General features: G+C 43.6%; 1 protein-coding gene across 2 annotated transcripts in view; it reads left to right on the forward strand.

The window, feature by feature from the left end:
• Positions 1-3,030: 3,030 nt before the first annotated feature.
• The window catches only part of Bckdhb (branched chain keto acid dehydrogenase E1 subunit beta), a 188,081-nt gene continuing 163,935 nt past the window's right edge, over positions 3,031-27,176 (forward strand). Inside the window, exons 1-4 of one of the 2 annotated variants that reach the window (XM_032909458.1) lie at positions 3,031-3,249; positions 3,838-3,879; positions 13,883-13,960; positions 15,278-15,346. In XM_032909458.1, coding sequence (XP_032765349.1) covers positions 3,060-3,249; positions 3,838-3,879; positions 13,883-13,960; positions 15,278-15,346 — 379 coding nt within the window. In that variant the 5' untranslated portion in view covers positions 3,031-3,059. The remainder of the gene's footprint in view (positions 3,250-3,837; positions 3,880-13,882; positions 13,961-15,277; positions 15,347-27,176) is intronic. The other variant, XM_032909459.1, reaches the window with a different exon arrangement.

Genomic DNA, 27,176 nt, shown 5'->3' on the forward strand with positions numbered 1-27,176 from the left:
CCCCTGAGGCAGGGTTTCTCTGTGTGGCCCTGGCTGTCCTGGGAACTTGCTCTGTAGACCAGGTTGGCCTTGAACTCACATAAGCAAAAATCACTCACTTTTGGTGACCCCAGCCACCTTCGGTTTTTCATTAATCCCAGATGTAGTCAGGTTGACGACCGAGCCGCCATAGCCTGTCTCGTCTTCTGTTTGTGCTCAGCTTGCTTTGGTTGCTGAGTAGGATTCTATCGCCCGAAAGCACCAGTTTACTAAATCCTCACCGACTGATGCTCATGTTGCTTGCTTCCGAGATCGGCAAGCACGAACAAAGCTGGTATAGTATTTTGCGCGAAGCCTGGCATAGTGCCCAGGCCTATAAGAACTCGAGAGTCAGAGGCTGAAGAACCTGAATTCAATCTTTGGCTACCTGCTGAATTCCGGGCCAGCCTGGGCTACAGAAGTTCCTGTCTACAAAAGAAAACGAAAGAAATATTGGTGTGTGACCACAGATTACACTGTAAGAGCACACGCAATTCTATAAGAATCTACAGAACTGTCTCCCGGGGTGGCTGTGCTACTTTGCTTCTCGATGAGCCATATCTTTGTGTTAGTTTGGTTTCTATCACTGTCACAAAACGCCATTACCAAAAGCACCTTGTGGAAGAAAGTGCGTACTGTAGCGTAATAGCTTGTACCCCATCATCCAGGAAGTAGCTGGCTCCTACTGGCTTTCTTAGCCTGCCTTCTTACAGAGCAGGACCCCTCACCCAAGGGTAGCACAGCCCACGGTGTTCTGGGCCCAGTGACACCAATCATTAATCAAGAAAAAGTCCCACAGACATGTGTACAGTCTAATATAAGAGAAACATTTTTCTCAGTTGAAGTTACCTTTTCCCACAAGACCCTGATTGCTTGTGTCAAACTCACAAAAGGTCTAATCAGGACAAGCAATTGTCTGCCCATTAAAGTTTTCTTTTTGTTGCATTTTATTTATTTAATTTGTGTGTGTGTGTGTGTGTGTGTGTGTGTGTGTGTGTGTTCACCTGTGCATATATACAAGCCATGGCATCCTGTGGAGGTCAGAGGGCAACTTTCAGGAGTCAGTTCTAGTCTACCATGTCATCTTTAGGTATTGAACCCAGGTTATCGGAGTTAGCAGCAAGCTCCTTTATCCTTTCAGCCATACCCTCGTCCTTTCTGCTCAGTTTTCATCGACTAATTTGTATTTTTAAAACATTGAGTTTAAAGAGAGTGTGTATATACACAATAAATCCTGTTGCAAATCCATTATTAACCGCCAAATGTCTCCGAGTTTCTCAGTTCTGGATGTCACACTTGCATGCTTCCTGGCCACACGACAGCAACATTTTACTGTTCTGTATGGCATGTTAGTGTGAGGGTAGTGATACTCCTTTCAGTCAATCTGCAAAGAAAGTATTACCTTTCTCCGTATGGTTGCTGGGGCCCAAGAGGGACGACTCTCAGCAGGAGGAGACTGAACAGGAAGTGATGCTTCTCGAGAGGAAACGGTGCAAGAATCTGAAGAAAACAGCGACTCTGACGTCTGCTGGCTCCGTCTTCACAGGGGTTAGTCAGACCCCCACGTTGAAATGGCTCAGACAAAGAGGATAACACATCTGCAGCATGCTAAGGTGTCTTGCAGAACCCAGGACTGTGCCATCAGAAATTCCAAATGTAGTCAGTTTCATCTTTTTTTTTTTTTTTAAATAAAGATTATAAAATTATGGAAAAATTCCAATTTTTGCACTTCCCAGAGGTATTTAAAGATAGCCTGACTCCCTGAATAGAGTCTTCGGTTTCCCAAGATGAAGTTCAATGCAATGTGACTGGGGATGCGGACAGGCTCTCAGCCTAGGAACTAGGAACATTTCTTTCCTCGCCTCGGAAGGTACTTCAGTTTTTCATGCTATCCCATGAGCCTTTGTACCCATCTCATCTGTTTTGGAAGACTATGGTTCTCTGTATGTTCTTGGTGACTTCTAATCCTCTGGGTGCAGGTCAGCCGTACCTCTGGAAGCATTTTTGACCTTCAAGAGCTTGTTTCTCTTCAGGCTGTTCTAAGTCTCTTATCACGTTTGACCGTGTCACTGTCTAAGCTGTCTCCTTCGTGTGCCTTTTTGAACATTTAAAATTCCATTTCTACTCTTTCCCGGGGCTTCTTAGCTAAACCAAAACTGTAAGAGGTCACACATGCTACAGGAGGAAAGCTCCTCCCTGTCTCCTTCCCCTCCATTCTCTCAGTCTGTCACATACTTCCTCCACTCTGGTATCCTTCCTTCCCCTAGAATCTAGACACACTTTCTTTTTTTGTCTCCGTTGTGTTCTATTTTGAGGGCTATCTTTCAACTCACGGCTAAGGAGGATATATACTTTTAAACACTTAAATACTTTAAAATAAAACATTTAAAGTTGATTACTTTAAATCTAAATCAGTCATTTAACTTTTGCATGTTTCTAAGTTACACAGAGTAAGACCATCAGGTAATTTTTGCTGCACCACAAGAATTCCTAGTGGGTTTGAAGGCTAAAATCTCTACTTACCATTTTATTTTATATGATCTAAATCAGGAAAAACAAAACCAATTTAAAAATATAAATATATTAATTATTTCAAAATAAGAGTGAAGGCTTTTCCAGGATTGTAGGGTCCACCCCCCCCCATCAATGCTTGTCATTTTAATTGTTAACCATTACCATACTGCACTCACAGACTATGAGAAACATAGGAAGTATAGTTTTAAAACAAAAACGCTACTGAAAAGGACACCGCAAAAATGACATAGATAAGAACACAGTCAGTCGCGCTGTGAAACCGCAAGTCGTGCAGCAGATTTTGGGGTGTATTCACACCCAGGAACCTCATTTGAGACTGCAGGGTCCTTGGTATGGCTTCCGTCTGCGCCGGCCGCCAGGTCCTAGCGTCTCCGTCCCCGCACCACCTTCCACCTCCGATTGGTCTTTTTCACGGACCCGCCCCTCCAGACCGCCCAATGGGGAGGCCGCGTCTCAGCTCCGCCCTCCCTGCCGGCAGCGTGGGCTGCGGTGCCTGAGAACCCGGGATGGCGGCGGTGGCTGCGCGCGCCGGTGGGCTGCTGCGGCTCGGGGCTGCAGGAGCGGAGCGGCGGCGGCGCGGATTGCGCTGCGCTGCGCTGGTGCAAGGCTTCTTGCAACCCGCTGGCGATGACGCGTCCCAGAAGCGGCGGGTGGCCCACTTCACTTTCCAGCCGGACCCAGAGTCCCTTCAGTATGGTGAGATTTGGCGATCTTGCCGCATCCCTGTCTTGTCCTAGACTCTAGACTATAATCTAGAACCTCTCTGGTTCAGGTCGGTTTGTGGTCCTGTTACTCTTCCTTGGTGACTCTTCCCTTCAGCTGCAGCCCCTGGGAACTTCAAGATAGGTGAGAGGGCACTGTCTTCTGCGAGGGCCTGAGGGTATAGAAGAGTTGTCCGAAGAGTGCCCCTCTTTCCCCTGAGTGCTCTCCCTGCTCTCCCTGCTCTCCCTTATCAGATCTTAGGTGTTAGCTTGTCCTAGACTGAGTCACTAACTTGAGGCAGATGTCTGTAAAATCCTTGCCTTTTTATTTTCATCTGGGCAGAAAGTGTAAACCTAGGGAGTAAATACTAGAATCTGATTTTCTCAAGGTCACGAAACAGGTTCTGCCTAAAGATGGGAAAGAATCCAGACTTCTAATTGAGCCCAGTACAGAGTTCCTGCTGGGCCCTGTTGTCACTTGGCCAAGCTGGACTCCATAGAGGTGGTAGGAAAGAGTGGAAGGGCAAGGGGCAGTGTGTCACCTTTGCTACTCTCTGTTCCTCCTGCAAGTTTTTTTTTGCAGTCGCCTGCCATCCTAGGTCTATCTGCAGAATATCAGGAGAAAGTAAGGACAATCTATTCTGTTTTCCTGTCTAATAAATTCTCCTTCGCCGGGGCTGGCATTTTCTTTGGAAGCCCGTCTTTACCTGTGAACAATAATTGAATATTTATGGAAAGCTTGCTACTGGCGAAATTTACACTCCTCATCTCATTTAGTTCATAGGACAAGATTTAATTTCATGTGAGGTAGGTCGTGTTTTAATGTTTGCTTTGCAGTTAGATAACCTGAAGCCTCGGAGCAGATTTTTCAACAGTACACAGGACCTAAGTTCATGACACATAGCTACAAGGGTTAGAATCTAGTAAGCCGCCGGACTTCAGACTTGCCACTCCATGCAAGGCAATGAGAGGCCTTTAGAAATAACTTAAATACGGGGGTTCCCCAGTTTTGTGAAATAGTCCTATTAGAAAGACAAACAACAGTTCATTTTTCCCTCCCAGCCTTCAAGACTGTTTTCACAGCAAGGAAACTGTGGCCTAGTCACGGAGAAATAGAGCGTAGGTCTTCCCACAGTTGTGAAATTACTGAAATCCGAGTGATGTCATGGCTCTAGGTTGTTACTATAGAAACGGTACAAGCATAGTACAGATAAAAGGCGGAGTTTAGAAAAAGTAAAAACGTGATTGTGCCACTCACTCTGGTGAGTGCTGCTAAACCTTTCGAGGTTTGTCCTTCCAGCTCACTGTATTTTCCGCAATTGTGGTTTTAACACAAGTCCAATTTGCATCATTTAGAGAAAAAATGTGGGGGCAGGAGAGATGGCTCAGTGGTTAAGAGCACCGACTGCTCTTCCTGAGGTCCTGAGTTCAATTCCCAGTAACCACATGGTGGCTCACAACCATCTGTAATGGGATCTGATGCCCTCTTCTGGTGTGTCTGAAGACAGCTACAGTGTACTCACATATAATAAATAAATAAAATATTTAAAAAAAAAAGAAAAAAATGTAATGCTGTAGAGTTTTGACAACCTGTAGAATTCAGTAGTGAGAGTCAGGGTTGAGTTTGGTCTTGTCCCCATCCCCTGAAACTTAGAAGTCCTCACTTCTGCAAGCCTCACTCAGGCTCAGGGAGTAGCACTATTAGGAGGTACGACCCTGTTAGATGAAGAAGACTCTTAGCAACAAAATCTTCCATATTTCTACTAAGGTAGCCCATGAAGCCCCACTCAAAGGGTAGCACTCAAAGTTCCAAGATCCACATTCTGCCAAAAAAAAGCTTGGTCAGATCTATCACAGTAATACCTTTGGTCCTTGGTACCAACTTCTCTCTTAGTTAGACACCATGACCAAGGCAACTCTTAATAAGGACAACATTTAATTGGGGCTGGCTTACAGGTTCAGAGGTTCAGTCCATTATCAAGGTGGGAACATGGCAGCATCCAAGAAGGCACGGTGCAGGAGGTCCTGAGAGTTCTACATCTTCATCTGAAGGCTATTAGCAGAATACTGGCTTCCTGGTACTTCCTGATGGGGTTATTAAAGCCCATGCCCACAAAGACACACCTACTCCAACAAGGCCACACCTCCATATAGTGCCATTCCCTGGGCCAAGCGTATGTAAACCGTCACAGGGACTAAAGGTATGTACTGTGGGCATGACTGCATCCCAGCCATATCATGTTGTAATCCAGAGCATGTCTGCATTCTAACAGGATCACATAGACCCAGAAGGTCTTTGGATGTGATCCCATGCCAGAACAGCCATGTTGCTGGATTAAAATTCCTCTACACCTTCCCATTTATGTTACAGTCCCATAAACAACAGTTTGAATATCCTTGTGAGGGTCCGTTGATGCAATCATCCTTCATAACTACAATCCCGATCATCTGCCCTTCAGCAAATTTTTTTTTTTCATCCGTTCTTTCCAGTCTGCCTGTCTGATGAACATCTGTCCTTTTTCAGCTACTCTGTTGAGCTGTCCCCATGGGGTTTGGGGGAGGTCGCGTCAACTTTCTGTATGCTTGCATTGCTGTCTTTCTGCCTCTCCTCCTTCCATGAGTCCTGCCTTTTTTTTTTTTTTTTTTTTTTTTTTGGTTCTTTTTTCGGAGCTGGGGACTGAACCCAGGGCCTTGCTTTGAGTCCTGCCTTTTGTGTAGAAGTTTCTCTTACTCAGATAGGACCTTTGTCAATCTTGATGGAGCCCATCGTCTTTCATCACCCATGGGAATATAGACAAAACCTCTTTCCCAGTACAACACATTTCCTGAATTCCATTCTGATGTCAAAACATCTTTAAAGTATACAGGTTGATCTAATTCAGTAGTTCTATAATCTAGTGTCTTCCAGCAGATGTTGTTCCTGTCTCATTGGCATTCAAAAAATTTAAAGTTAATAAAGCATTATCCAGTATACTTCTGGGAGTTCTTACTCCCCGTCTCTGTTTATTAAGCATCTCCTGTAAGGTATGATTAGATTGTTCTATAACTGCTTGACCTATTGAATTGTGTGGTATACCTGTAATATGTTTTATGCTTTAATATGTAAATGATCATTTTAATGGAAGTATATGTGGAGGCTTTTCAGCCTTAATTCCTAAGGGTATCTGCATAATAGCCATCATTTCCAACAAGTGTACAGTTACAGAATCGGCCTTTTCAGAACTCAAAGCAGAAGCCCATTGAAATGTACGTACCAATGGTATAATGTACAGATTTTAGTTTCCCGAATTCTACAAAGTGGAAGACATCCATATGTCAAATTTCATTTCTTTGGGTATGCATAGGGTAACTTCCAGCAGGTACTGGAACTTGGCTATGCAAAGAACAAGTAGGACTCCTTTTTCTTTTTCGTTTAATAAAGAATTTCTTTGGCTTGCTGCTCTTTAGCACATTTTTCTTATTAATAATTGGTCAGTCTCGTCATTTCTCTGTGTCAGTGGAACAGGCGATCCATATGAGGTTGAATATGGGTGGCATGTAATAGATTATTTCTGTCTCGAGTTGTCTGTTTCAGCCGTGTGAATAATAATGTTAACTAAATTATTAGGAATAAGTTCAGCTCTATGCAGTACAACTCTCTCTGCATATTATAAGACTGCAATTATATTGATAGGTTCAGAAAAATCCAATAATACCCTAAGAATTGTATATAGCTCTGATATTTGAACCAGAGCATATGGGCTTTGAATTACTTATATTTCCCAACTTATAGCCTACCATTTTTCATTTATTTCCGTCAGTATAAAATGTAGGAACTTCAGAAACGGGCGTCCCTTTTACTGTAAGGGGGAGAATACATGTTCATTCTTTTTATGACTTGGAGTTGCTTGGTTTTCAGAAATTGTTGTTAATTCCTCCCAATAATTGCTATAAGCTCTTGGCCAATCTTCATTAATTACCCGTAACGAGGCGATTTCCAGCATGAGTATAATGTGCTATTGTTTATTGTGGGTCTGTTCCTGATACTTGACAAAGTCTTGTTCTAACTTTCAAGGTTAGACCAGAAACCTTTTCAATATGTTTTTAGCTTTTTACTCTGTTTATGTGCTAAGGAGAACCATTCTAAAATATTGTCTTCTCTCTGCATCATGAGTCCATAATGAGAATACTTGAAGGCAAGTTTGGGATCCAGGCAGTCCACATGTGTGTCCTGCACTTTTGCTCTGCCTGAGTCAACTCTTTCTCTACTTCTGGTGTTAATTGTCTAGGAATGTTTAAGTTTGAATCAGACTTGTAACGTTTGAAACAAATTACTCAGCTCTTGAGTACTTAGTCCTGTAGTAGGCTATGACCAGTTAATATTGCCCAATAGTTTTTGCAAGCCATTAATAGTTTAGTTTGTAGCCGATCTCTTCTGAGCTGTATCTGTTGTGGTTGAATCTTTCGTTGGCTTAATTTAAATCCTGGGTCGTTGATTGAGTCTCCTCTATATATTTTTTTTTTTTTTTTAGGAGCAATCTGTAAACCCCAAATAGGTAAAATATTTTTTGTTCTATTAAACATTCGTTCTAGAGAGAATGAATTTGCACCAGAATTGGCCAACGAGATATCATTTATAATAGTGATTATAGATTGAGGAAATTGTTTATGAATTATTTCTGTGGCTGTTGTACAAAATAGAGTTGGATTATTCAACATTCCTTGAGGAAGAACTTTCTGTTGGTATGTTTTCAAAGGTGGAGGATAGTTTTAAGTCGGTACTGTAAAGGCAAATTTTTCTCTATCTTGCTCTTGAAAGGGAATGAAGGAGTTTTTAAAACTGGTTCTTCCTCTTCCTCCCCCTCCCCCCTCCCCTCCCCCTCCCCCTACTCCTCCTCTTCCTCCTCCTCCATCTTTTTGGTAATAGAGAAGATAAGGGGATTCCAGTCTGTAATGGACTCATAGGTTTGATCACTTTATTCCCAGCCCTTAGGTCAGTCAACGTCTTTGAATGTCCAGATTTATTTTAAATGACAAACAGAAAGATTCCAAGGACTTATAGACTGTTTTATGTGTTAAGCTTCCAGCTGCTATTGTACCTGCTGCTCAAGTGCCTGTATTTTTTTCCCCCATTCAAAGTCCATTGCTCTAACTGACATATTCTTGTCAGCTAACCATTTTAAAGGTAGGGCCGTTAGTTTCCCAGTACCTCCAGAACGTCTCGTGAGATCAACTGGAGCTTCTCTGCCCTTTTGTGCCTGGCTCCTTGTGGTTATTGCCAGAGTAGTGTTGCCTTCTGTAGCACGTATCAGATACCCAATACCTAGCTGAGTTTTCTCTAGTTGTTCTGTGGATTGCTGACAGGAGTTATCTGGTTCATGTTGTTGGTTATCTGAGTATGAGTGAATCTCCTTGGGAGTTTCCCATTGGCAAGGGATTACCTCACATATCTTTTGCTGATTTGCATTAGTTAGTCCAATTAGACCCTTACCACACCTTCTACAAATCCTGGAAGGCTGAGGCCTTCTGGGGCAGTCTCTAGGAATGCCTTGTCTACAGTTCCTTTTCAGAAGTCCTTTTCTCTCCTATGGTCAGAACAACAGACATTTTGAAGTTTAGGATTATTGGCCATTGCTTTTTCAATTACATAATCATTAGGGTCAGGATGAGCAATAGTTCTAATCCATTATCCATGGGTGCTGATCAAACTTTTAAAGGTGTAAGAACTTTTTTACACTCTGCATTTGCATTTCAGACGTTAAAGTTTCAAGTCATACCCATCTTGCATCTGGATCTGATATTGCTCTGTTTATAGCAGACATTAATCTATGTAAGAAATCAGTAGAAGTCTTTCTAGGCCTTTTCGTAATCTTTGTGAATGACACAGACCTTTCCCCTTGTTCCTCCACTTTATCACAGCCTCTTAACTAAAGTACATTGTGTAACTATAGACTCATCAAATTGCATCTGCTTTTGTAAGTCAGCGTGTGACGTTCACCTAACAATTGATCTTTCATGATATTAACACCTTTAGCCCAATTACGGTTTTCCATAATTGCAGCTTCTTTTTTGGGTCACCATGTCAGCCATTGTAATTGAGAACTAGCTCCTAGTATAGCCATTGCTAAATTTTTCCAGACTGGTTGTTAATTTTGTGAATTTTCAGCATTTTCTGGCCTTATGTGTGCACTGCCTACATTACAGAGAGTTACACATTACACCCCGGCCTCTTTTTGTTCCAAGGTCTTGTAATTGTGCACATGTGTGAGCTTGTTAACTAATCCATTCCACACATTCTTACTTCTTTCTGGATCACAGACTGCTCGATGCTCTGGATATGGACATGGCCCTGTCCTCCTGGAATTTGAAGTCTGGACAGAAAATAGCAACCACGAGTATAATTAAGCCAACACTTACTGCAGCAAATGACCCTCGAGTAATGTTCCACTGCTAAGAAAGGATAAGACAGATAGATCAGTCACAGCTCTAAGATGTTTAGCCAAGGTTTTAGAAAAGTGCCCAGAGGTGTGAGAGGGACCTTCTGGCTGGAGGGGTTTATGTGTATAGGTTCTGCTTACATAATGGAACTAAGAGATGACTCAGTGGTGAATTTTCAGGCCAGTGATGTAATGGGACAGTTCAGGTGGGCAGAGATGGGACTTAGCAGGGCCTTGTGGGTGTGCATGGAGTGGGGATTATTCCAGTATGATCTGTGTAGGACTTTCTCTAAGGAGTCATGATGTGGTTTGCTTTGTAGGACCCTGGCAGCTCTGGAACTCTGTTGACCAGCTGGCACTGAACTCAGAGATCTACCTGCTTCTGCCTACCCAGTGCTGGGATTAAAGAGCTGGCTGTGGCAGGGGATTGCCTATACTCCCTGCCTTAGTGAGGGTTTTCCTGCTGTGAACAGATACTATGACCAATGCAAGTCTGATAAAGGATAACATTTAATTGGGGCTGGCTTACAAATTCAGTCCATTATCCTCAAGGTGGGAGCATGGCAGTGCCAGGCAGGCATGGTGCAAGAGGAGCCAAGAGTTCTACCTCTTCGTCTGAAAGCTGCTAGTGGAAGACTGACTTCCAGGCAGCTAAGGTGGGGGGCTCAAGCCCACGCCCACAGTGACACACCTGCTCAAACAAGGCCACACCTCCCTAATAGTGCCACTCCCTGGGGCAAGCATATACAAGTCATCACACTCCCATTTCTGGAGGTTGGAACAAGAAGACTATGCAGCTAGTCAGTCTAGCCAATAAGCTCTCAGTTCAGTGAAGGACCCTAAAAAACAAGGTGGATTTGGGTCTGTTCGCACATGCCTTCATTTCTAGCACTTGAAGGCCGAGTAAGGTGGATCACTGTGAGTTCGAGGCCATGTGGTGAATTCCAGACCAGCCCGGGCCACATGGTGTCAAAAAGACAAATGAAAACAAAACAAACAAAACCAAAGACAAACAAACAAACAAACAAAAAAAGCAATAAAGGAAGACATCAGATTTTTTTAATTTCTTTTTTTTTAAATTGCAATTTTTATTTACATTTTAAATGTTATCCCATTTTTTTCAGGTTCCTCTTCCCCTCCAGAAATCTGTCTCCCTTTCCTCCTCCCTGCCTTCTATGAGGGTGCTCCCTCACCCACCCACCTACCCCCTGCCCCCCCCCCCCCCGCCCTGATATCCCCCTGCCCTGGGACTTCTGGCTTTTATAGCCAGGCACACTTGGATTTATAGAGTCTTTTTTTTTTTTTTTTTTTCTATTTTTCGGAGCTGGGGGACCGAACCCAGGGCCTTTCGCTCACTAGGCAAGCGCTCTACCGCTGAGCTAAATCCCCAACCCCTAGAGTCTTTTACTTTATTTTGTTCTTGTTGTTTTTTTTGCTGGTGATTGAGGTCAAGCAGGCATGCTGGACATGCTGTCTGTCACTGAGCTGTAAGCAAGCCCTTTCATTTATGTTATAGTACAAACCGTGTGTGTATACATGTGTGCTTGTATGTGAGTCCTATCGTCCCCCCCACCCCCCATGTGTGTCTGGTTTTGGATTCTCAAATCTTAAGTTGTGGGTAGTTATTTAGCGCATGTTTTAATGGGAATCAGAGAAGGCCAAGAGTACATAGCAGGCAAATAGAGGGCGAATCTGGAAGAACAGAGTGTTTGGAGACCGAGGCAGGGCCATCTTAAGTTCAAGGCTAGCTACATACTGAGACTATAACATAAAGTTGTGACTGCGAGTAAAATGTTTTCTTCTATACCATCTGCATAGGCTCCAGCTTTAAAAAGAATTGAAGGGAGATGTCACTGTATAAGAATTGTCATTTATAAACTTGGGATAGTACTAAAGAGTACTCCAGCCCTAAACTTTGCAATGTTTGGCAAAGATATCCACTAGTGAGAATATAATTTGTGAGCTGACGCAGAAACATAAGTAACTCGTAAATTGTTTTCCATAAGGCGAGGCAATTTTTTACAGTGTCAAGAAGACATTCTCGGGAGCTCCTTATACAGCCTAGGATGGCCTTGCACTCACAGTCCTCCTGCCTCAGTGTTGGACGATTTTACTCCTTTTCTGTAAAGGCTTGCTGAGCAGCAGGGGGATGCTATCAACCAGAGAGCTGGAGGCGGAGCTCAGAGGTGGAGCAGTAGGGTAGCATATGGGTTTGGTCCCTAGTTCTGGGAAAAGAAAAGGTCTTGTGGGGACATTGGCTATTAAATGGTCAGCAAAACTGAAATGAAAACGAGATTAGCTCTTAAGGTGTTCTTGTTCTCCCTAGGCTCTTAACTATAAAAACCCTAATAAGCAGAAATATTATTTTATTACATGTATGAAGTAGGAGAGAACATGTTATTCTTGTTAGGAAAAATGTTTATCCTAAACGGTTATGTTTTGTCAGCCGTCAACTTGACACAGCCTAGGGGAATTGCTTCAATCAGATTGGCCTGAGGGCAGCCTGAGGGGGTATTTTCTTGATTGTTAACTGTGGAAGGTTGACTAGGAGGACCTGGCTTGTATAAGGAAGTCAGAGAGCAAGCTATTAAGCAGCTTCGACATGCTGAGAGAATGATACTGAATGAATGAGTTCCTTTGTTCAAATCTAACTTATTTATTTTTATGTGCATTGATGGTCCTTCTGAACATGTGTCTGTGTAGGGGTGTCAGATCCCCTGGAATAGGAGTTCCAGACAGTTGTGAGCCACCATGTGGGTGCTGGGAATTGAACCTGAGTCCTCTGGAAGAACAGCAGTGCTTTTAACCGCTGAGTCATCTCCCCAGCCCCTGAATGAGTTCTTATTGTCTCCAGAAACAAGAGTATAAACAGGGCATTATTCTGGATGCAGAGGGAAGGAAGCAGGGTGTTCTGACAGGGCACTGTCAAGGCCTGAAGCTTGGGCACGCATCAGTAGTGAAGCAATCAGAGATACCTGAGGTCAAGCAGAATGCCAGAGGTCAGGCTGAGAGAGCAGTGGAAGGTTTGAAGATGGTGGAGTCTGGTGGGGTAACAAAGAAGAGGAAAAGGTGAGTGACCAGCACCTCGTGGTCAGGTTCGAAGCCAACAGCAGGAGCTGTTAGGACCCATGCTGGCTGTTAGACCTTGACTGTGCCTTGCATTAGTTCACATTAAAGAGCATGGAAGTTAGAGGGACAGTGGCTAGAGTGGGAGCAGGAGTTGGCAGTAGATAATGTGCCAAGGTAAGGCCTGGACTGTTTACCAGAAGTTTCATGTGAAGCCTGTCTGTGCTCTGAATGCTGCTGGAGAGGAGTTGGCCTAAAGTTCTGGTGACTGTGGGCCTGGGCCAGCCTGAGTTTGTTCAAAGCTCCAAAATCATACATATTCTTAATTTGCTACATGAGGAGTTCTGTCCAAAAAAGCTTTTGATGAACTTGAGAGGGTCATGAACAAACCTGGATCTAACCGTAGACAGCTAGTTTTCCCTCTGCATTTAGGGATTGCAAATATATTCTTTGAACATCATTTTTCGGTAATATTTGGTGAGAATGTTGCCTTTGGCAGAGTCTTCCAGTACACCGTTGGTTTATGAGACACCATCTTAAGTTCTTTCTCTGTATTGCCTCATATATTCCTTCCCAAAGACTTTACAGAGACAGGCATTGACATTTTAAGCAGTAGGAGAATAGGAAGGACTGACTTGATATGTTTACGGAAGAGACCGTATTATTCTCCCAGCACCAATGGTTGGTCCTGCACACCAGAGTTTATCTTTGGCCTTCCTTACTGCTTCATGGGCTATGGTCTTTCGGTACTGTCACCGGTTCAAACATAGGCACTGGCCATGTGTGTTCTTTATGCCTTTGGTTCATAACACCTGTCTAGGGTGCTCTCTTCCAACACTGCCTGGCTCCCCTCACTCCTTTTCTACCGGAAGTTGTAGCTTTTGTCTACAGACCCTTCACCATTTGGTTGTTTCTCTCTATTTGCTTACTTTTCTAGACGTTGTTTAGCAACTTAGGGCTTACTTCATCCACCCCCCTCTGGAGGCTTCCTGCATGTGCATCTTTTATAGATCTGGGATCTCTGCAAATCATTTGGTAAATTCCTGTGATTTCATTTTGTTTTGAAAACCCTGTTATAACAACTGTTAAGGAATTGGTCATTTTTTCCGCACAGGTTTTGATACAATATAACTTTACTTTTCACAGGGCAAACTCAGAAAATGAACCTCTTCCAGTCAATAACAAGTGCCTTGGATAACTCATTGGCCAAAGACCCTACTGCAGGTAAACTTAATGCATGTGTGTGGCCTTGTTCCTTCCAGAACTGGACACCTGAGCAGATCATCAAAGCAAAAGGATCCTCTTGCAGTATTAACACACGCTTATCGGACTCATTTCTGATCATCGTGTATATCTTTGCTAACTTGCCCTTCACATTACATGTGGCCCCTTATTATATGTTGCTTTCTCACTGACACCGACTGGCTACTCCCATTAGCTTAGCGTATAGGAAAGACCAGGAAATACTGCTTTGCGTAGATATTTAAATACAGCATAAAGATTAGATTTGTATATGTTTTGGTTGTTTTTACACTGAACTTGTTAATATTTTCTAAAATAATAATTTTAGTATTTCTGTTTTTAAAATCATCTTTTAAGGTGCCATCAGAGCAGTGGAATTTACTATGGCACTGTCACACATAGGTGTCATAGTTTGTAATGATGCGTTTCCCTTGCTTACTTAGCTTGTCCCCATTCTTCTTTCAATGTCAAATTTTATTCCTCTCTTTCTCCTCCTGTTCCTTCCCTTAAGGTCTGTTTCAGTCCTCTCATGATCACAGCTCTGGTTGCACAAGCACACATGTGTTCTATATATGAGAGAAAGCAGGCGGTATTTATTTTATCTTTCTGAGTCTGGTTTATTTTAACCAATGTAATGATTTCTGGTCCCACCCATTTTCCGGCCAGTGTCATAATTTCATTTTTCCCTGTGGCTGAAAAAAAATTTGCTAGTGTATGCATAGCACATCTTTGGAACAATGTCATAAGTAATTTAATTTTTAGAATTCATTTTGTTTTTAGTTATGTATATGTTATACGTGGGTATGTGCATTTGAGTGCAGGTACCCATGGAGGCTAGGGGTGCTTGAGCTGTCAGATTGCTCTGGAGCTAGAGTTCCAGGACGTCGTTAGCCACTTTCCGTGAGTGCTGGGAATCTAACGTGGTTCCTTTGCAAGTTACACTCTTAGCCTAACTGCTGAATGTCTTGGTCTTGCTGAGTTCTTAAAGCTTGTTTGGCTTTGTATACACATACATAATTACGTGTGTGTGTGTGTGTGTGTGTGTGTGTATACACACACACACATATATATATATATTATACATACACAAGATTATATGTATATATTTACCCATATGTATGATTTATGCAAACAGGTGTATATATGTATATGTGTATATGTGTATGCCACTTTTGTATTACACAGATATGAGTATGTATGTGTATGCATAATTTCGAATCTAAGTGTTTAAGTTCCTTATTTCTCATGACTTACTATTTGGGGATTACTAAATATATTCTTTGAACAATCATTTTTCAGTAATATTTGGTGAGGACGTTGCCTTTGGTGGAGTCTTCCGATGTACTGTTGGCTTACGAGACAAATATGGTAAGTTATTAGCTATGTAAACAGCATTTAGTAGAATATTTACTCAAGGGTCTTGAAAATACAAGATACGTCTGTGCCATTGCTGTATTATTGTTTGTTTGGGTTCCTTTTATTTTGGCAACATCCTGCCGAGTTCTATGGCCCAGGTTTCTCCAAACCTGTTCTAGCTGGAATCTTCTAACGTAGTGTACTCTACATGTATCACAAATTGCAAAACGCCAGAATAGTTCACAACATACAACATGGATCTACCCAGGGACCTCTTCCTCTTGTCACTCGCTATAGTCAAGCTGAGTTCTGTTGTCTCTGACTCAAGATTCTGCCCATCGGTCTGTGTTAGTAAGAGTGGATATTTTGTTGCTGTTGGTGGTTGTGGTGGTTTGACTAGGCTTGGCCCAGGGAGTGGCACTGTTAGGAGGTGTGACCTTGTTGGAGGGAGTGTGCCACTGTAGGGGTGGGCTCTGAGACCTTCCTGATGCCTGGGAGACAGTCAGTCCTCTCCTGGCTGCAGTTATATCAAGATGTAGAGCTCTCTTCTCCAGCACATGTCTGCCTGGATGCCGCTGTGCTTCCCATCTGATGATAATGGACTGAACCAATGAACCTGTTAAGCCAACCCTAATTAAATATTGTCCTTTGTAAGAGTTGCCTTGGTCATGGTGTCTCTTTATGGCAATGAAAACCTTAATTAAGACATTGGTTTTAATTACTTTCTATTAACAGCATACACGGTTGTGGAGATCTGGCCAGTCCGTAGGGAAGCTCAGGCAAGAGTCCTATGGTTCAGTCTTGAAGCCACACTTAGTTTCCTTTGGGAAACCTCAGACTTAAAACCTGGGGATGACCAGAAAAAGCCTACTGTGTGCTGTGAAGTGTTCTCTGCTTAGAGGACTTAGAGCCTGTAGCCCCTCCTACGAGTCTTTGCTCACAGCTAACCCGTGTCTCTTGCAAGGCACAGACCTCCTTTCTACATGCCGATTGCATTGTCCTTTCACTCAGAGGTAGAGCCATCCGAGCTTGCGTTGGTTCTGACGAAGCTCACCCCTCTGACTTGCTAATGAATGTGTTTCTACCCTTCCTGTTACTGGTGCCTTTTCAGTGCCCCATGCTTCATTTCTTCATTCCCTCTTGCCTAATCTCAGAGAGAGCAAGGCAGGTACATTCAGGCTTAGGAGAAGGATGTTCTCAGTCATCTGCCAGTGGCCTCTGCCCCAGAATGCTCAGGTATGTTCTGAATGGGCAGCAGGGGCGGTTAAGAGCTTTAACAAAATTACTGTTTCCCTATTGCACCATCCCTGAGGTTCGGGGTATGGAGTTCCATGTGGTGTACCGAGAACAATCAGCATGTTCTTCCTGATAAGAGGATTCCAACGCTCCTGGCTATGTGTTCTGTCAGCCTTTGAGAGGCGGAGGAAGTTGGTTAAAGCTGTCTTCTGTACTCTTAGAAACTCTTAGACTGACTCTTAGAAACTTTAAATCTTTAGGAAAAAAAAACCTTTTATATGTTTGATTTTAGGGAGATGAGTGTACATTGTATACCTATTTCAGGAAGCTAGGAAAACAGAGGAGAGAGAAAACACTGCTCAGGTATCCAGAGATAATCACCGGGCACATCTGAATATTTCACCTCTGGAGCATGTCTGAATAGGTTTATACATATTAATATTTAAAGGGCAGAGTCATGCTTTTTACAACTTGGTATTTTCTCTGTGTGGTGCAGCTGCACGCTGAGGGCAGTCCCTTTCCCACTGATTCAGTGATGTATTTAAGCTGGGGAGAGTTTTCCTGGTTCTTCTCACAAGGTTACACGGGTGATTCTTTACCGAATCTTTTCTGCCTGGGGCGTTTTATTCATATTTTCTCCTGTTGACGTCCTAGCAACTTGTGACTTTCTTCCTCTAATTAATACCTCTACCCTGAGCTCGAGAGCCATAGATTCACTCTTCTACCCCAAATCGTCACCTCAGAGTCCCACAGTTGTTGACTGTCAGCTTTTACCGACCTATGAAGATCTGTCTGCGAGATTTGCGATTTGAGGACCTTAAAGAACAGGGCAGACTACAGTCTAATGCCATAGACGATTTTACTTCGGTTGCAGTGTACTTTTATACATGAATGTAACGAAGAAAGCAATGATCTAAGGAAGGATGTGTGAGGTCAGAAAATCATGATCAGAAAACGTGTAAACAAACACCAGTAAGCACATAACTAGATATTAAGGGAGCAGCCATTCCCCAGAACTTTCTCAGGACAGACATTGAATCACAGTTGCCTGGTGCGTACTATAGATTATGCGTGGGAAGCATGAAAGTGTGGCAGAGTCCACACCCAGAGTCAGGGTCTTTCATCTGCACATCTTTAGCTTGAGCTTCGTGTCAGACTAACCCATAGCACCAGGGTGAAAAGGCGCTGTGGGGGTCTGCGCTCGAATCTCAAAAGATCTGAATCCGATGGAGATGGAAAGTTAAGTTACTGCTCTGTGACCACGTTCTGTTTTCAGAACTGAAGGGTAATGTGGATGCTGGAGAGAATATGTATGAAAATAGGTTTTCCTTACACTTACAGAAATATTTCTGGTTCATGGCACGAAAAAGAAAAAAGAAAGGGCAGAAACAAAACCATAAAGCTCAAATAAATACTCTGCTCTTCTGAGTGTACTCCAGGAATTTTTTGGTTTCACATAAACATTTATTACCATTATTTTAAAGTTAAAATAATTTATATAAACTAAAAATATTGTAATACTCTAGTTGAAGACGATGTTTTTTTATGATGAGCTGACTGTTAGTTCTCAACAGCTGGACACAAGCTAGAGTCATCTGAGAAGAGTCAGCCTTGACTGAGAAATGCCCCTGTCATTTCCTCCACGGTCTGTGCCTCAGTTCCTGCCTCCTGGTTCTCGCCTTGAGTCCCTGCCCTGACTTCCCTTTATGCAGACATTCAGCTATAAGGTGAAACAACCCGGTCGCTACTTTTGGTCACAGTGTTTTATCATAGCAATAGAAAGCAGACCAAGATACCCAGGCTTCCTGTTCTGGGAAGCCTTGTGTGTATGGTGCAGGAAGGCTCATGGCCAGTAGGTGGCAGCCTGTGCTTTTCGATGAGAGCTGAGCCTTGTACTGGTGTGGAGCTGTGGCCAAGCGTTTTGCATCAGTCAGGAGGTAAAGACAGAAGTTTTGCAGGTTTACTGAAGTTGTATTGGAAAGCTGCACACTGCTTCGTAATACTGTGAAAGGGCCGTGTGATTAGAGGCCACGCCGAACCGTAAGCTACAGGGTTGTTTTGATGATGGTCAGGATGAATGGAAATTTAAAAGCATCAAACTGTTTCTCTTTGCCTTCCCTGTCCTTTGATAGAACAAACTGAGTGCCTTGGAAATGAAAAGCAATAGAATGATATGTCCCTAGCAACTCGTTGTGTACTAAATGGCAGCTTTAAATGCGGTGGGCGCTGAGGTCTGTCAGAGCAGCATCGGATGGAGTTAGCACACCTCCAGGGAAGCAGGAGTGGAGAGAGTGGTCTACGTCCCTTGGTTTGAGGGAAGGTGTACTCCTCTGTTGACGGTCACTTGTGTATTCGACAGTCTCCCTTGACCCTGTGCGCAAGGTGTGCATCTTCCATGTGACTGCCGTATCTATTCATAATTTTTTTCCTTTAAAAATCTGTTTGTTAAGGTGGCACACAAAATAACAGGTTTCTTATTGGCAGCATTTTCACACACACCTAGTTTTGGAGGATGCTGTCCCCACCTTGGCTGGCCTCCCATTTCCCTGTCCTTGTTCCTGCTTGAACCTTCCCCCACCAGAATCCTCACTTCTGCTTTTATACCCATGTCTTCTATTACACTCCCCACCCATCCAGAACCCCCCCCACCCCCCCATGGCCCACTTTCCAGTTCTCTGGCCTCTACCCAAAGCCCCTCCTACATAAACACAAACAACTCCTAAAGCTACAATCTGCACAGTACTCTGCACTGCTATAAACATTGCTGGGCTGTGCTTCTGCGCTTTGGCCCACTCATTGCAGGAAACTTAGGTGAGAAAGAGAACTTGAAGCAGTCTCTTGCCCGGCCGGACATCTGCCTTTTCTCAGGCACCGGGGATTTTCCATTACTGCATTCATTCCTTTGTACATGTGTGGCTGCCATGGCCGCTCGGGAGAGCTAATATAACCACTTAGCTGCTCTCTTCTTTAAACACCATTGGAACCGTATACCCAGACACTTTAGGACGTAGAAGTTGGGAGGGAGAAGGAGGACAATCATGAGGAGAGAGAGAAAGTTCATCTGCGTGCGATGTGCCTGTTTGTGAGTTGACTTTTGGCCTCTGTCCTCACTGGTAGGGTGGAGACGGAAGGCCAGGAGACCCCACGGACTATTCTCCACACTTTCAAGCAATCCTTTCTGCTTTCTTCTGGTCCCCCTCATGCATTGCTCCCTGAATGACCTTAGGCACTGTTGGATATTATTTTAAGAAGCGACTTTTTCGGATTAGTTTCAAACCTGAGGGGCATATGCATAGTTTTTTGACAGGTCTCACATGTTTTTCTGAATAATGACATTAATATTGTCTGTCAACGTAGCAAATGGCCCCCTGCGCTCCATTCCTGCTGCCGAAAGGCTCGTCTGACTGATAGCTTTGCTTTTGGACTTAGTTAGTGTCAGCCCTGCACTAGGACATCGGTTGGTGAGATGAGGGTTTGGTGTCTAGAAAACTGAAGCTTGTTTTTTGCTAAGGAAAACACCTTATAAAAATACAAATTCTCTGGAGAAATGGAATATATGATTTGTTTGTCCTATTGAGCTGTGCGTGTGTTTTATTAATTTCTTACCTTTTTGGTTCATTTGGTGGAATTACCCTCAGAAATGAGATGAAATCTTGCTAATCTATGCTTCATTTATATTGACTTTCTTATTTGCTTTGTTGATTTTTTTAAAAATCAATTTTTATTACAAATGATCACGTTAGAATCTACTAAAATTCAAGTTGTCAGAAGTGGCCACCGTATTTTAATTTCTCAAAGGTTAAGTGAGTATTCTCTTAACGGTACTTCTGAACAATGGTTCAACAGACAGCATTTAATAAGATGAGCTAGTTAATGTTTTATAAGGTATCAGAGTTGGAGAGAAAAGGCTGTGTGTATCCCAGAGATTCTTGGCTCAGCAGTACTGAGGCTGAGAAGCCTTGATCTGTCTGTTCATCTCTCACAGAAAGCCACAGAAATGGAAGTTCTGAGAGGCGAGCCATCCTGAGTGCCCAGCGGCAAGCAGACCAGCAGTTCCTTTCTGTCTTTTTTTTTTTTTTGGTTCTTTTTTTTTTTCGGAGCTGGGGACCGAACCCAGGGCCTTGTGCTTCCTAGGCAAGCGCTCTACCGCTGAGCTAAATCCCCAACCCCCAGCAGTTCCTTTCTATAAAGAAGTTAAAAATGTAAAGAGTTTTTAGCCCAGGGTAATGAGTGTTACATGCCTTTAATCCTAGAAGGCAGAGTTGAGGCAGGCAGATCTTTATGAGTTTGAGGCCAGCCTGGTATACATCATAAGTTTGAGGTCAGCCAAGGCTGTACAGTGAGATACCCCCGCCCCCACCCCTAGCTCATGGGTAAGAGAGAAAAACATATAAAGAGTACTGAAGCTAGAGGACTTATATGTATGGATGTCAGCGTAGTTGACAGAGTGCTTGCCTAACATGCAGGAAGCCCTGTATTCAATCCCCAGAATTTGACAAACCCACCCTGGCACAGGAGACAGAGGCAGTAGGGTCAAGAGTTTAAAGCCACTCGATGAATATGAGGCCAACCTGGTATAGATGGGCTCATGAGTTCCTGTCTCAAAACAAACCCAAAGAGAACGGAAAGAAGAAAGAAAGAGAGAAAGGAAGAAAGAGTAAGAAAAGAAAGGAATTCTAATTTAGCAAAGCTTAAAGTTTTTGAATTGTCTGTGGCGTGAGGGACAGCTAACAGAAGTTCATCTTAAAACGTCTGAGAACTCTGTGCTTTTCTCCCAAACAGGTTCTCCTGGTGCATTAAGCCATTTTGCTGGCAGCTGGTATTTTCACTGTTTTTCCCTCCTAATTGATTAAACACCAAATGTTAGAGCCGCAGACAGGTGTTCCTTTTGACATTTTAAGCATCACTCAGAATATGATGCCCTTAAGCCAGTTTTCCTCAGCCTTGTTTGACGGTGGCAGGGTTTCAAACCTTTGCAGTGTGAGTGAACAGGAGCTCGGGAGCGACACTGAGATCCGCATGACCAGGTAGAGGTTGCCCATAGCACAACACTGACTCAGATCTTGGCCATTTAGGAGTAGAAGAGCGAGGCTTTGCATTTTATGGAAAGACGGATGTTAAATGGTAAAGGTCTCTTACATTTTCAGGTATGACATGCCTTGGCTGTGACGTTGTCACAGGTTCCTTGAGGGATGGGTTTGCGATACTAAGCTCCCAGACCTGGACCCCGGGCCTCCGCATGTCTTTCTTGATGATGATACCGTTAGTGGATGGGAGTATTGTTTGCTACTTTGTATGCTCTACGTATTTTTGATTCTTTCACTTTTTAAAAAACTTTATGTATTCAGAGTTGTTTAACTCAAGTACAGTCTTTGGTGTAAAACCTTTCTAATTTACTGTCCGCTTTAGTCGTAGATCCCTGGGGAGCATGTGTGTTTCCTTCAGCGAACAGTAAATACAAGGCTTTAAACCTTAGATAAAGCTGCGGGTAGAGCTTAGTGTTAGCGTTCACCTGGGAAGAGTGAGGTCCTGGGATAAAATCTCAGCACCACAGACAAACAGGAACGAACGAATACAGACAGCACAAATACATTGGTTTCTTTCCCTCCTTTTCTCTTCGGTTTTTAAAACGGGGTCTCAAACTCACGCTCCTGACTCTGCCTCCTGAGTGCTGGGATTAAAGACTTGCCCCTCCGTGCCTGGCGATATTTTAAGAGAGATTTAACATAAAGTAACACTCACCAAAAGGACAAATTCTATTCATCTTAGAAAGAGTTTAGAGCCACCAGGTTGAATGCCCCATGACTGCCTGCAATTCCTGGGTATGGCTGACCTGTGAGTGAGGAGCGGAGAGTGGTGGTCTTAACTGCTCTTCCGTATTTTGCACTTTATTTCAGCTGCAGTAATTCTATAGCTACAGCCACAACCGCCCTTCTGGAAGGAACTCCCATTTAGAAATGGGAATAGGATCATTTTAAGATACTTGTAGTTTGTGAATTTAACACATTAAAACAAAACAAGACAAAACGAAACGAAACAAAACAGCAGTGAGGAGGTCAGAGGTGGCCCAGTGGGTAAGGGCACTTGCTGCTCTCTTTCCCAGGACCCAAGTTTGGTTGCCAGCGCCGATGTTGGATGGCTCACAACTGCTTGTAACTCAAGCTCCAGGGAATCTGATGTCCTCTTCTGGCCTGTGAGGATACTCACGCACATCTGGAAACACACATTTAAGATCTTTTTAAGTACATTTTTGGTTTATTCTTCCCCCTTTTGATGTTCACGCCATGATCCTGGCCACGCTCGGGAGAGAGTTCCACACTCACTTTCTGTGCCTCCCCCATTTAACCGTTCACAGTTGTTTTCGTGTATCCTGTCGTCATCATCTTCCTCCTTTTCAAAGAAAAACCATGGGTGTTGAGGAATTAAAAACAGACTTGTGGTTGCTGCCGACTTGGAGATTCAGAGACCAGCTTAGAAGGGGTCAGGCTAATTACAAAAATAGACTCTCCCTCCCCCACCAAGATAGCATTGTGGACTCCTCAGCTTTAATTACTCAGGTTTCTTTGGGGATTACCAATTTAATGATTTATTAAATTTCTTAAAATTTAGACTTTTGGATGATGAGGGTGAGGAGGCTGGATACAACTATTTTCCCTGTGGAATGGTTCAGATCTATGAATGCCTGGATTCTCCCATCCCCTTTTGTTCAACTTGAAACAAACTGCATCTGATGAGTTCTTGAAAGGATTTTTTTTTTCCCTGTAGAAGCCATATGCACGACAACTGCAGCCACCTTGGGGCAGCTTGACACGAAGCTGATATTGTCACTTCCCAAGTCACTTCAGGAATCGTAATGTACAGGCTGCTATAGTCTACAGGGAGGCATGTTCTCTGCCTCTAATCCTAACTTGGAATTTCATTGCTTGGTGCGTGTAATACAGCTCTAAGATCACATAGTAATAGTTATTAAATTCACTAGGAAAAAGTCGTTCTCTACCCAGACTAGGCGTAGCCAGTAAAAACAAGTCTTGCATGGAGGGGACAGACAGCGTGGATGTCATTTGCCAGGTATTTGCTGAGTGAGACTCCTTTGTGAGAGCCATAGAACTTTGGAGAGCATTGGCTTTGTTTTCTGTTCCCGTTTAAATAGATGGGGTTTCTCTCTTGCTTTGATTGGCAGGGTTGATGAAGATCAGTTAGGTAAAGGTTGGCAAATGTCACGAGCTGAGAAGTCACTTGGGAAGCTTGCTGGACCGAGAGTTTTCAGTTTCCTGGTGAGCAGCTACACCCAAAGGCTGCATTAGCCATGCAGTGCGTGACCTTCTCTGTGGCACCCGGCCACCCCTTCCCACAGGTCCTCTGGCCCCCAGCCAGAAGCAGTGGCGTCCGGCCAGCCATAAATTAGCCAAAGGATTCTTATTCTGTAGTTTGGCTCCTGGAAGCACAAGTGTCTTTAGTAATAAGGAATTTCTGTTCATTTTTCTGGGCAGGCTGCTCACTTAACCCACCTCCTCCTTTCTGGTCTTTGTTAGTGGGGAGTCCAGTAGAAACAAAGGAGAAACTTGTTTCTCAGCCAGAAGGGAAGACACCCCCGCACCACCAGGACTGGACTCCACATTGGACAAGGTCTCTTCTATATTGAATTTTAGCGTTTGTTTTAGAAGAAGTGGGAGTTCATCAAGTTCAGGAGGAAACTTTAAATCACCGTAGGAACATCTTAGTTCTCTAATTAAAACAAGAAAGGGAGCATGGGGCATGCCACCAATCCCCCGTGCTTACTCAAATCGAAATTGAACAATAGGATGGCTTGTCTGTTTCTGTCTTCCTCTTTTCTTTGTCTCTTTGTCTCCCTCCCTTTCTTCCTCCTCCTTTTTCCCCCTTCCTTTCACAGGGTCCCAGGTGGTCTCAATCTTGTAATCCTCCTGCCTCAGTCTCCTCAGTGTTGGGATTACAGGTGTGCACATTTTATTGGTATACTTTGCTTGTGTTCAATAAATATTCAGTGGAGTTTCTGCCTAAGGAGTACTTTAATCATTCTGTCCATATATAACAATGAATATCATAGTCCTTTGCGTCCTTGATGGCTATAGGGTGTGACTATGTAAAAAGAGAACCGCTTGCTATTACTGTCTTAGCTGTGTTCTCTTTAATGGCGTCCTTCACCACACAGGATGCTGAAGGTAAATTCAGAGGGATCCCATCTGTTGGCAGACTCTGACCTACATATCCTGTCCTGATTGCTCCCAGAGACTCCTCGGCAAATCTAGAACCGAATAATTTCAATGCTTGGTTGCTCTTCCGTTCTCACCGGTTATCTTGATTGGCTGTGTGGGCAGCAGATGTTTCTTCTTAGAGCGGGGAGTAGAAGGAGGAGGCGGCTCACTACACAGCGCTAGCCACCATTGGAGTTAAAGATGCTAGCAAAGTCAAACCCGTCCCCAGGTCTTCCAGCCTAAGGATGCTTACTTCCCAGTCTTCGTCTACAAAGGAACAAAGAGCCAAGTCAGACTGCACGGCTCCCTCTTTGAAATTGCCTTCAGAACACAGTGCCACGGTGCTGGTTATGGTGTCTACCTTCCGTTGTACCTGAAAGGTCCAGGGAAGCATGGATCACAGGACAGAATTCTTGGCACTGGGGTCTGTTTCCCATGTGGCTTCCATAGGGTGGACGGTTTGATGCAGCACGATTTACCTGCTCAGTTTTATTTGCAGATCTCCTTCTGGTTTAGTGGTGTCTCTTTAGGCAGTTAATTTCTGCTGAACTGCGAAGGGATGAGGCTCAATAGTTAGGACGCGATGTGATCTCTTCTTTCCAGACCACAGGGAGTCCCCCCTTCTCTGTTGAGTCTCTCTTATGAAGGCTTTAGCAGTTGCCTGGTGTCTTGCCTTGCCTCCCTCTTCTTGACTTTCACCAGACTACTGTCCATTTTCTAGGAAAGAAGGGAGAAGAGAAGATGTTTTTGATAGGGTAATGACACAGGCAACCAAGGTCCCTGCCTTGGATAAAATTGAATTTTCAGGAATGCTTGAGGGGGATTTGTGGCTTCCATAATTCTCCTGTATCACCTTTTGCGTAGTCAGATCTCAGGGAAAACAACAGGCCCGCTGTGGACTTGCAAGTTCAATGCACGACCTCTTTTGTTTCTGGCAGGAGCTAGCTTCCCGAGCCTCTGCTATATAGCTATTTTGGAACCCTTGCTGCCTGGCAACTCTGTCTTTTGTTTATTTGGGTCTGTTTTATAGTATCTGAAGAACTGGAAGGTTGCCACTCAAAATATCTTTGGTTTCCTTCACGCGTGTGATATGATCGTTGAGCTGTTGACCAGAAGTTATGAAGAAATAACAAGGCAGAGATGGGTAACACTTGCAGTAGAGAAGGGCTGTCATGCATTGGTCCCATTGGTGCCTTGATTAGCGGTCATGAGACATAGACAGTTGACCGTGCAGGGTTTTCTAACAGGCAGGGATAATATGGCCGAACTAGGTCTAGGCTAACACAGTGGAGTTGCCTTCCTGGTTTAAGGATCGGTTCATGAGGATCTAGAGTTTGTTGGTGGTGCCATCCAAGGAAAGTCAACGCCTTATGCTTGCAGTGTTCATAAGTGGCTAAATGTCCAGGACAGATCCTCACAGAAGCTCCAGTCTTGCTGAGTGCTGCTCCCTACTTTTGCCCACATTCAGCATCACTGACGCCTAGCATCACTCAGAGATGCTCAGTTCCTTGAAGGAGTAGGATGTGGTATTGCAGTTTTAAGGGGTCCTTAGGTAATTCACATAGGTAGCCAAGACTGAGAACTGATGCCCTAGAAGGCACCAAAATGTTAAGACGTTATTTCTTCATTTAAGCAAATCAGAGTGTACTGAATAAACCAACACTATGCTACATAGGGAGTAAAGTTTTTAAGTATGAAGTAACAATATAAAACCACACAGGAAATGCCAAGAAACTTCGTTTCCTTTCTTTAGGACAGAATTTAAACAAAAGAGGGTGAGTGAAGTTATGTGAAGTTTAAACTGTGCACCAAGAGTCTTGATAGCAAATGGCACTGGAGACCTTTGTAGAAAGACACTACTAATATGAAATCGGTTTTCTCACTCCCTCTAAAGGCCACTAAAATGTAATGGTCTTCCTTTGCAAAGGAGTTATGGTGGATATGAATGGTGGGACCAGGGACAGCCTTGGCAAAACTGTTAGAAGTTCAAAAGTAAAAGGCCTTGTAGAATGGGAAAATGGGATCTACAGTGGCTAGCCAGTTCATACAATTACCAAAATTCTGGACATGGCAGTACCAGAGACGTTTGGAAACAGGGCAAAGGGGAGGCAATGGAATAAGGTGGATAGGTGGAAAGTCTTTTGAGGAAGCTCTCAGACGTCAGCTTGCCTGTACCATCTGGTAGAATCTATACATACAATTCCATCTTGGGCTGGAGAGATGGCTCAGTGGTTAAGAGCACTGACTGCTCTTCCAGAGGTCCTGAGTTCAATTCCCAGCAACCATATGGTGGCTCACAACCATCTGTAATGGGACCCAATGCCCTCTGCTGGTGTGTCTGAAGACAGCGACAGTGTACTACTCATATATGTAAAATCAATACTTCTTTAAAA

Source organism: Rattus rattus, chromosome 8 (assembly GCF_011064425.1).
Source record: "Rattus rattus isolate New Zealand chromosome 8, Rrattus_CSIRO_v1, whole genome shotgun sequence".
NCBI classification, from domain to species: Eukaryota; Metazoa; Chordata; class Mammalia; order Rodentia; family Muridae; genus Rattus; species Rattus rattus.